The sequence below is a fragment of the Bactrocera latifrons genome, unplaced genomic scaffold (genome assembly GCF_001853355.1).
Source record: "Bactrocera latifrons isolate USDA-ARS-PBARC rearing strain unplaced genomic scaffold, ASM185335v1 scaffold_35, whole genome shotgun sequence".
NCBI classification, from domain to species: Eukaryota; Metazoa; Arthropoda; class Insecta; order Diptera; family Tephritidae; genus Bactrocera; species Bactrocera latifrons.
The window spans coordinates 1064705-1076406 of record NW_017536990.1 but is presented as its reverse complement, the minus strand read 5'-3'; the positions used below and the strand labels follow the sequence as shown (position 1 = coordinate 1076406).

At 34.3% G+C, this 11702-nt stretch overlaps 1 protein-coding gene across 2 annotated transcripts; it reads left to right on the top strand.

Annotated features, from left to right (window-relative positions):
* Nucleotides 1-5061: 5061 nt before the first annotated feature.
* On the top strand, nucleotides 5062-7998 carry LOC108971601 (endocuticle structural glycoprotein SgAbd-5). 2 transcript variants are annotated; one of them, XM_018937777.1, is made up of 3 exons: nucleotides 5062-5233; nucleotides 7053-7144; nucleotides 7509-7998. In XM_018937777.1, the coding sequence occupies exons 1-3, from the start codon at nucleotides 5228-5230 to the stop codon at nucleotides 7753-7755; spliced, it is 345 nt and encodes a 114-aa protein (XP_018793322.1). In that variant the 5' UTR covers nucleotides 5062-5227; the 3' UTR covers nucleotides 7756-7998. The 2 variants fall into 2 exon arrangements, with proteins under 2 accessions (XP_018793322.1, XP_018793321.1); XM_018937776.1 differs by having other exon boundaries at nucleotides 5062-5242.
* Nucleotides 7999-11702: the final 3704 nt, after the last annotated feature.

Below are 11702 nucleotides of genomic sequence, written 5' to 3'. Positions count from 1 at the left end.
GTTGTTGGGCGTCAGTAAGGTGATGATTACATAAATTTTAGTATTCCTTCGTTTGACTATTTTTAATACTAAAAAAAATATTGATGTAAATAATAAAGTAAATAACCTTTAATTAAATGTTGAGTTAAAAAAAAACAAGTTTTTCTTTATAAGGCGTAGCATTCGTGCAAAAAGGTGCATGACGAATCTGCCGGAGAGAGAATACAAACAAATTTTTTTTGGACTCGGTTCATTATGAAACATCCATAAAGTCCACTAATGTTTACTTTCGGGCTCATGCGTATTGTAAATTTAGGATTCATTATTTGCCACTATATCATAGACGCGTTTCGAAGCACCGTTATCGTATTATTTTAACATTTCACCGAACAATCGACTCGATCCTTTGTTTTTGTATGTTGGTCCCATTAATGCCTATAGCTGTCTAAATCTCAAGATAGGTCATATGACGATCTTTACTCACAGTATTAATAGTTTCCGGAACAACTTTGAACTTTGATTTTGAACGACCTTCAACAAATTCGTCTTGAAGTAATCTAAAACCACCATTTCACCAATATACACTGGTCCTTGATGGAGATGAATTAAGTCATTATGTTCATCGATGCACTGTTGACGAGATAATCTACGTCGAAAGTTGTAAAAACTAATCGTTCAAAAATGTTCGCGGTTTAATTTAATTTTTTGGCCGAAAGGAATATTTTAAGTTACTATAAACAACAGAAATAGCGCTCATATGTATGTCAATATTAAGTTTGCAAATGTGTTTCACTGTGAACAGACGTATTTTTTCTCTGCTCCTCGTTTTATTATTTATTCTGTATTAATGCCGTGTGCTTACGGTCATAGGGTTGATCGCGCTCAGCCCAAGATCAGCTGCCATAAGTGTAATCAATTCTTCCTCTTGACGTGTATGAATTTATCACAGGCTGATGTGGATTTTTTTGCTGAAATCCAAAAATGCTTTTTATTGTAAAGTGTGCGCGGTAGCTCGGAGAAATTCTATTCGTTCGCCGCCTGCGTCGCCATCAGTGCGTAATGCTCATTGTTCTGATATCTTAAATTCGCAACAACAAAACGCTGAACAATCAAATAGGGAATTATCTGGACCTTTGTTGGAGCCTAACAATCCAAATAAGGTAAATGAGTTGCTTAATTCTCTGGTGTTTGAAGTAAGTTCACTGAGAAGTGAACAATCGAAGGCGCTCACTTTAATACAACAATTATGTGATCATTCGTTAATCGTTATGCTTAACGATCTTAAATCAGAGATCTGCATTGTACAAAAGAAATTGTCCGATAACGGCAAGTTCTCTGCACCAGCTTCGAATGCTCTCTCCTGCTTCCGCCACTCTTACTGCTGGGACTGCTGTTGATTAAAATGCTTCTCTGTCTAACACTGCTATTTCTGCTGATAATGTGAGAAGCTGCTTCAACTGTGGTTGGTGTTAATGCCAATTGTGATCTCGATGTCGTCATACCTAAGAAATGAATCCACTTGTCTGCCTTTAAGAACTCAGTCACTGAAGAAGATATTATATCTTTTGTTGTTAAACATAATGTTGGGAAAGAGCATCTTTTATGTTATAAATTAATTAAGAAGGATACTTATATTAATAATCTTTAGAGTATAAACTTTAAGTTAGTGTCCCCATCTTTTTTAATGCCGTTTTCTCTTCTTCAGTGTGGCCTTCTGGCATTAAGTTGCGTTGCTTCAAGTTTTTTCCAAAGGGAAGGGAAAACAGTGCTGTAGATTAGATGATGAGTTTTCTGCACATTCCTCAACTGGCTCTTGTCTTAAGGCGTACTACCAAAATTTATCGGGTATTAGGTGTAAATCAAATATTATTCGCAACTTTGCTTCACATTTGGGCTTCGATATTATCATTATTGCTGAGACTTGGCTGAATTCTAGTTACTTTGATAGTGAATATTTTGACTCAAATCTCTACTATGTCTTCCCTAAGGACAGAGATCATGAAAAAACTGGCTGTTTAAGAGGGGGCGGTTTTAGCGATTATTGTATGTCTGCATTCTCCGCTGGATTTCAGGTAGATTGTGTCTACACAGATTTCTCTAAGGCCTTTGATAAAGTTTCACACAATATTCTAATTAAAAAACTATCTTCTTTAGGGTTTCATTCGGTTTTCTTGCAGTGGATTAAATCATATCTGCACAATAGACGATGCGTTGTCAGCGTTGATGGAGTGTCATCTGATACATTCATTGCGTCCTCAGGAGTACCACAAGGAAGCGTCTTGGGTCCACTTCTCTTTGTGCTATTTATCAATGACATTTCCTGTTGCTTCTCTTTCGCTAATTTTCTGATAAATGTTCTCGCGTCTCTTATGGTAGGGGACGTAACATCTTATCCATAAGTTACAATATTTCTAATTGCGTCCTAAAATGCGTTGCTGAAATCAAAGATCTTGGATTAATCTTTGACAACAGATTTTCTTTCAGTAGTCACATCAACTATATCACTTCTAAATCATTCTCTGTACTCGGCTTTGTCCATCGCAATGCTTTAAATTTTTCCGACTMCTACACGTTGAAATTACTGTATACATGCTTTGTTCGGTCCATTTTGGAGAACTCAGTGTTCATTTGGAGACCACATTGCATATCGTCAATTAATAGGATCGAGCGTGTTCAAAAGATTTTTCTTAAATTTGCTCTCCGCTCCCTATAGTTTGTCGACCCCATACCATCGTATACATCTCGTTTATTGCTTTTACATCTTAAATTACTAGATAATCGACGGTCCGTTCTCTACCTTTCATTTGTTTTCAATGTAATTAATGGAGGTATTGACTGTCCCTATTTAATAGGGAAAATTAACTTCAAAGTTCCTCTACGTCGTCTCAGATCTATTTCCCCATTTTATTATAAAAAGGAAAGTACTAACTTTGCTGAATATGCTCCTCTCAAGCGTGCTATGCGTGAGTTTAACTCGATTTCCGAGAAAGGTCTTCTCGATTTTTCTCACTCTAGGGTATCCTTCATTAATACCCTTAATTCTGTTTTTTAGTTTAAGTTATCTATCTATGTAATTGTAATTAAGTTTTTTTAGAGTTCTAATTTGCATCCTAATTTCTCCATTAGTCTGTAAGAATTAATGTTCATAGACTTACTAAATAAATAAATAAATATGTATAACACCACAAATGTCGAACTTTACGATACAGTTATGAATGGTCAGATTATAACACTATAGTCACCAAATTTCGAAATAGAAAAGACATGCTGTTCTTAATTATGGATATGTCCCAACACAACTGAACAGCTATATGCTATACCCATGCAAAATTTCTGGAAGATATCTCATCAAACGAATGCATTTTCATTCAATCTATTCTAAAAACTGAGAAACTAGTACTTATTTAAACACACAGGCGGACGGTCATCGAAACAGGCCTCACTCTGAATATTTATATACTATATATACTCTGACGTTTGCTTTTCGTATCACAAACAATATACCCGGTTCGGGGTATAAAAATGTTCGCTTTGACTGCATCGAAGCTCTAATACCCTTCAAAAGTGTATAAATATGATATAAAGAGATCTTTGTTTTGATTTTGATGGATCTGTTTCTATGGGATTGGTATTATATAGTGGTTCGATATCGGCTGTTCCGATGAGAACAGAACGTGTTCAAAATTTCAGACTGATATCTGGGACTATTTCGCAGACACACACAGGGATAGGGTTAAATCAACTCAGCTCGTCACGCGGATTTGTGTATATATTTCATGAGAAATTTAAATACCCATTTTGGGGTACAAAAATGCATATATTTTTTGAATTCTTTTTACTCTTTTATTATCATGAACCAATATAAATTCTCTCACTTGCTTTTCCCACGCTTTCAACGCCAAAAGATTAAACAATTTGTTTGCGAATATACGCCAAGTTAAGATAAAATAATTCATTGATTTTCCAATATTAAACAATATGAAAATGCCACAAACAAGAGTAGTTGCGTTCTACAATCAATTTACGCAACAACTACGCCATAAGTCAGTCGTTGATAAATGAATTTCTGTACAAATTTGTTCAATATTCGATTTGGATATAAATTAGCTGATTTAACAAAAACAATAAATTTTAACATAAGCAAATACCAACATTTAATTTTACAAATATAAATAAATAGTAAGAAAAATGTCTCTCAATAAGCCAACATATCAGGGTGGTTCTTTTTACTATTGAAAAAATGCAATAATTTGAAGTGATGTTGTTTAAAAGATTTTCATATCTGAAACATCCGGAGAGATTTGACTATGTGTAATAAGAAATTGTTCATTGATCTGTGATTATGTTTTATGCAGTTTTTTTACCTTCAGTGTGATATCAATCTGCCATAATCTGTCATATATCAAAATGAAAGTGTACGAAAAGTAATGAATGGAAAATAATAATAACAATTGCTAAACTCTCTTGAAATACTATACAGATTTTCAATGAAATTTTGATATTATTTCATCTTTTTTTTTCGGTTGAAATTTCGTCACCCTAATGCTTGGATCAATAAATGTATTGTTTTCTGTTCTGAGGCATATAACGACCATATGTAGTTATGTTGTTTGTAAGTAATTGTATTTACAAAAGGGGAAACTTAAAATTCAATTGGCATTTCGCAAATCTTTTGTTTTCTTTTTATGCTCTTGAAGAATGAGTGGACGATCATTTGAATTTCTGTTTCTTGTATTATCTTTTTTTCTGATTGCGAATCTCTCCGCCTCTAGATGTATTGTGGCCGGTCTGGAGAAACTTGTCTAATAAATAATGACGTAATCTATTATTATTGTATTTCGCTGGTTTAAATGATCCATTCACTGGTGGCTTATGCTCATGCCCATTAGCATAAGCTTTAAGTGAATTCAAAACAAAAAAAAGACACACATACACAATGTTATGAACACATTTCTTAAGAAAAGGCAAATATTTAAGCGGCATTTTCTACGATTATGTGTGTGTGCGTGTAAAAAAGTTGAGAACGCAAATTTACCTGTCTAACGCTTTTTAGAGTCACTTAATGAAACGAACTAGTTTAGTTTGATTGCAAAACTTAAGGAGTACACAACATTCAAGCGCATTGTTTCAGAGTGAAGTGCTCAAAAGTGCTAAAAGAAAAAACTAGGATTATTGATCAGAAGTTCGTAGTGATTTACTGTATATTTTGAAAAAAGGAATTTGAATTTTGATAAAATTGTACCCAAAAATGAAGGTAAGTAAGGTAAGGTATTAGTGAAGGCATAAGCCAGCCTTTTTATATCCACCGTTTTGGCATCAATAAAAAAACCGATAAACTAAGTAAACAAATAGATTTATGGGCTTAGTTCCATACCAAATTTTTGAGATTTGTTTCTTAAAGACAATATTAAATAGATCTTGTAAAAAGAAATCTACTATTTCTCCAATAGATGGATTTAGTAATTTATAACTCGTGGAGTAAGAGATCATATACCAACAAAATTTTCAGAAAGTTTCGTGTTTTCTTAAATCGGTGTTCTCTACGCACGTATCAAAGATGAACATCAGCAAACAATGGTTTCGATTCCGTTTCAGTAAGTAAAGTTAAAGGATGTGTTATTATGGATACCACGCTGTTTACGAAGAAACATGGACCGAGAATTCGTTTGCGAATCGCTGCTGAACCCGAACGGATTCACTTTTAAGACAGATGTTTATATAATATATAAAAGAGGGTCACTTACGAAAAGAAAATGGCCTACGGGAAGCATACAAAGACTGTTAGTATTTGCATCAGTGATCTTAGCGTTCCCTTCCAGAAAAGAGTGTGAAAGGAATGATGTAGACAGGGACGCAGAGATAAGTATCTACGGGTATGAGTCCAAACTAGATGATCAAATGGGAGATAGTGTCTTTTCAGCAAAATCCATCCATTTATACTAAAGATGACAGCAATTAAAGAAAGAGTTCTTGTCCTGACAGTGAGTTTGCTCACAATAAGAGATATATTTATATATAAATATTGCAAGCGTATAGTATGTAAAATCTTTCTCAGAGTTTCGCTAAGTGAATCTAACATCCTATTTAACGGTAAGCCTCGTAACTGTCAAGCAGATTAACTAGCCGAAGCAGGCACCATCCGAAAAGAGAGGAATAAGTGATTCCAGCTACTTGTAGATATTTAAACGACCAACATGTTATACATGGGCCTCGGTGGAGTCGATCCCTATCTTGATGAACCAGCAGCAAACGTGGCATAAATGGAATATGTGCCGCACATGCCGAATTGTAAAATTCAAAAGGAATGACATAACTCTAGTAGCAGTGCTAACAGATCACTGTCTTATTTGCAGATATGACAGTTGCTACGAGCACCATATAAGGACTATTGTAGAAGCTGTTGTGAAGAGGACACAGCTTTTTATAGGAAAAGAATCGCAACTATCGGCCGAGGGTTTCTCGACGACTTTTCGGAGATTGCACAGATAAAACATTTTGTGCTGCTGAACTTCATCTGGGGAACAGGGGGATTCATGAGTGGGGGGGTTTTAGGATCAGTCCCATGACAGAGGAAGCTTTAAATCAGTGGATATTTGTACTCAACTTCTTATATATTATTATATGAAAAAATAATACATCAAAACGGAACTGTTAAACATCAAGGAATTCGATATAATGCAAATTGCGTTTGACTGTGTAATTTTATTATCCACCAAGAATTAATATTTCTTAATAAAGCCGATAATATTAGTTAAGTTAATAACAACGTACTTCACCTTCTGCATAACCCGGTTATTTGGTCAATAGGATTGCCATTATATAATAAACTTTCATACGAAATATATTTTTAAAAATTAATGTTATAACCAGTAATCAAATTTTTAAAAGCATATTCCAATTAAAGATTAAAAATGGATTAATAAAACGTAATTAAGAGGTCACAGAAAACTAAATAAATTAGCAATCCCAGTTTTTGTTGCGCAACTAAACAACAAAGAAAAGCTGAAATGACTCACTCGAATTTTAGATGAGAATAAACAGTTACTGACAATGAGTTTTTTCTTTTATCGCAGATCTACAGCGTTGCCTTGATTTTGATCGCCCATACCTTGCATGCGATGGTCATCGAAAGTCGGGAAAATGGCGAACAGTTATTGCATTTCGGGTGAGTGTACATAAAAAATCAGCCAAACAAAAAAAAAACAACTAGTTAAAGCAAATAAATCGGTTCATTAAGAGTTCTTTCTTGCTTTCTTATCAAGCATTGGCTGTATGCCTTGCTTTCTTTTTATGCAAATTATTTTTGCTCTATATGAAATGTTGGTTTATATTCGGATTATGATATCATATCGCTGGTTAGCGACAACAACAAAATTCTCGGAAATATTTCGCTTGTAGAATTTTGATTTATATAGAGAAAACTAAAGACTTGCAACTTCCATCTCCTCTCTCTATTTCGCTTGTAGAATTTTGATTTATATAAAGTAAACTAAAGACTTGCGACTTCCATCTTTTCTCTCTCTTTACAGTTTCCAAACAGAGAATGGCCAATCGCGCACCGAAGACATTAAATACAACAACACCCAATATGTGATAAATGACAAACGTGAGGAGGCGAGCGATAAGGCTGTTGCGACCGTGAAACCGGTGGAATATCGTGGTGGTTACAGTTTCATCTCTGCCGATGGCTACGAGTACACCGTGCTCTACAAAGCGAACAAGAACGGTTTCCAACCCTACGTAACTGCTCGCAAGATACATAATGATAAAGTTTGAGCAGAAAAAGAAATCTTATAAAAGAAACTATATGCATATAATTTAAATCTTTTGCGAGTATTCGTATTATTTTTTAGTGTTATTGTAATGATTACTTATGTACCCGTATTTTAAGTTGTGATAACGAAATAAATTTAGGTTGTTGTATTGTATATAGCGGAATTATGACGCATGTTAATACTTCTATGTAGATTACAGTTATAAAACTATGTTTGTATGATAGAATATATGCCATTAACTTTAGTTTTTCTTCTAATTGGTATTGGTAATAATTTAAGGTATATAGGGTATATAGGTTTATAAAAGTTTATACATTTTCTCGTTGCCTTATTTTCGAACTGATAAATTCGAGATGTATTATGCTTACTTTCAATTTTTTCTTGCTCTTGAGGAAGAAAGAGGAAAAGGGATCAAATAATGTGCCTCCATTTTGTTCGGGTCCGTTCCGGTTACGTAGACCCGACTGACGTAAGAACGGCTGGTCTCATCATCTTGGACGCTGCCGCAGCGCGGGCCAGTTCGTCGGCCTTCTCATTTCCTTCTATTAACTTATGTATGTCCTGGCACCCAAATTAGGTGCACCCGGTTGCATGAGGACGGGCGGTTTAGCCTTTCTATGCATACCTCGACTAAAAACGATTTGGTCTCATATGATGAGATCGCTTTTAGTGCCACTTGACTATCGCTGAGAATGGCTATGCGCTGGCTGCGATAGTTGCGGCGGAGGTTGACTTCTGCGCACTGACATATGGCAAAAACTTTAGCCTGAAAGATACTTGGGAAGCATCCCATTGCATAATTATTAAAACGGCAAAGACATTTAAATAAGCTTTTTATACCGTTAGTTCATGTTTAATTCCGATTAAAATGATCAGTTGTTGATCAGTGTTGTCGTAACCTTCATTTGAGGATTGACCACAAATTCTCAATCGGATTGAGATCAGGCCTTTTGGCTGACTACTGCATCAATAAGAAATTTAGTTCCAAGAGCTTTTACTGGGAATGAAATCCCCTCACTAGTTATCACCTCTCTGAACCACCTTGTTCTCCCGAAGAAGTTCATCAATACAAAAAGTTTTAACTGTACAGCCTTCAAGACATCGTCAAGAAACCTTCGAGAGAAAGTTGCGATCCTTTTTATATATAAAGCTTTCAATTCGCATAGAAAATGTTCTAAATTATATTCTCTTCTACGTCTTGACAGCCTTTACGCTACAATTCCGTCAGTATATCTGTCGATTAGGTAGTAACCTGTTAGCGCTCCTCCTAGAGTTCTTATGTCATTCCTTTTGAGTTTTAATAAACGGAGTATTCTATTCATGACACGCTCGCTTGTTCAGTAAGTTAGAGATAGTCTCAACATAAATTATAAGTTCACTGTTTTTTGGAGTCTAATGGTCGTCTGGTTCCTGTTCTGGCTAGTTCAATTACCTGGTGTATCACTATATTCTGGTAACCTGTAATGGTTTATAGTGCAAGAGAATGTTCAAGGTATTATTTTACTATCTTTGAAAATACTAAGATCCTTTAGTAATTTTGAACCCGCTTGGCTATCTGTATATATAATACATTTCCTGTTATGAGCTCATTACTTGTCAGAACAAGAAGTCTTTCTTTAATTGCGGTGACCTCTCCTTGAAAGACACTGCAGTAGTGTGGTAGTATGACCACCATACCTGATAATTTTTTGAAAAGATACCACCTTCCACTCGATTGTCAAGTTTGGACCCACGCCCAAACCTACCTTCTAAAGGTGTAAAGTGCTGTGGTTGTTACGTCTAAGTTTGTTTGCAATGGAAGCTCCCTATTAAAATGCTTTATAATGGTTTTGCTAAGTATTATGAATATTTGCTATGATCCCAATGGAAAAGTTCATGACCGAAAACCTACAGTTCATTAGTAGTATTTGCTTAAAGTCAACCAAAACCACGAGTCTTAATACGACAATTGGTTCCTAAAAGCACTGACAGAAATACGAGCTGTCAAACAGCTACGAATGACCGAAGGAATCTGAAACTATCTATCACAGATATAGCAGATCTTTTTATATGTACAGAATTAACAATTTTAGGATAATTATTGTTTGTTATTTTTTAAAATATTTCTTTTATGAAATTATTGGATAATCTATCTATACATATAAAAGAATGTTGTTGTTAGTTACACCATTTATATCTAATGACCGGCTGAACCGATTTGGCTAAAAATTGGTGGGGAGGTAGCTTAGAACCAGGGTAAGGTCGAAATTTAATACAAAAATTATATTTAAAATCATAGGAATTTTTTTCAAAATTCAGGTTTGTAGGAATCATTTGAATATATGCGTTCAATTTTAAACAGGTTCTTCCTCAAAAATAACATAATTACTGAGTATTTAGAATTGTAGAATTGAACTACAAAGAAATTCGCTGTGAAGTATATTAACACTGGCTCAGTAATTAGTTGTAAAGTATATATTATAAAACGTGCATCCCATAAGACTGATGTCATATTCTTTCCAGTCGACTTTTTCGTCTTTCCACGCCTGAGAAAAGGATCATCATGTACAGTCCACTAGAATGACTGCCGATTGGACTCCAGTGGAAATGTTTCTATCACCGGCACAAAAATTCGGCTTTATTCTGATTAGAGAGCATCTAAACACTTCTCAGTATCAGTTTTTCATTGTTTCGGTTGGATTATGAACATGCGAGGCACCCACTTTGCACAGAGCTTTCGCCTCTTTAGAACATCATGGTCTTCGGTGCTCATTTCGCCTGTTTTCAGCTTAGCAAATATCTTTTCAACGGTGGATTTCCCTGACCCCAAATTCAACAGTATCTGCCCCCAAAAAGCAATGCTTTATTAACACACGAAATGCTTTGTGATCCATTTTTTGTAAGCTAACACAAGTTGCTTCACAAAAGTTTTATCAGTATCTCATTAACAAATAGTTATAATCCAACTAATAGAAATCATATAGATGGTAGTAGTAGTATTATCTATGTATCAGCCACAGTGAAATGTATAATATAAAAATATAATATACAAATTTGAGAATTTGCTGAGAAGGAACATCAGTGCTTTTCGTATGTATCCATCAATGAATGTAGTGATCCTTAAGTATATGTGTAGCTTTTAGCGTTTTACTAAAAAAATTATTTACTTAAGTTGATGTAGAGTGATAAAAAGCTTAAAATAGGTTTCGGAAACAGCTGAATGAAACTGTTCAAAGCTTAAATAAGCTCAGTAATTGCAGTTAGTGCTTTTGCTTTGCATTCGAACATATGTGATTGTGAATCGATAAATGTTTCGGTGGAATATCACTATCTGAAGGAAGGCATACTCTCATTGTGCGATATTTGTATCCTTTAGAAGAGGGAAATTGATAACCGCACAGTGGCGTTGGTTAGACGTACTGTGATATCGGCGAAATCCAATTTGATGTCCCGGTATGACATTATTCTTATCTAGTACCTGAAAACATTATAATTAAAATTTATTTAAATTTACGTTTACTTCAGAATAAATTAAAAAAAAAAATAAATAAACTATAGAATTATAAGTGGAATATATATTACGAGAGAAGATTTACATCTCAAAGGAATGTTACAGTATTATGTTGAAATTTTAGTGTTTAAAGTTATTGCAGTTACTACTTCGTATAATGGAAAATTGATATTAGAATTAAAATCTTTTCTTCGAAGTTTCGCGTTTATTACTATATTAAAAAATTTTACTTTCGAGAAAAAATATTCATATAGTTGTTTTGTGAAAAGAAAATATATATTTTCTATAGTATGTTTCAAGTGTTGGCAAAATGTTAAATTTTTTCGTTTATTTAAAAACCTCCGCACCAGAATACACAGATAACTTGGTCAGTGTCAAACAGATTAATGCATATTTTTATAATTGTTACATTGAAATATGTCAAACTTGTATCTCAATAAGCTAAATATTTGACATTG

Bases quoted from the DNA above. Each gene is read 5' to 3' on its own strand.
- LOC108971601 (XM_018937776.1), top strand. The intron at 7,145-7,508 runs GTGAGTGTACAT...CTCTCTTTACAG, and splicing joins GAACAGTTATTGCATTTCGG to TTTCCAAACAGAGAATGGCC.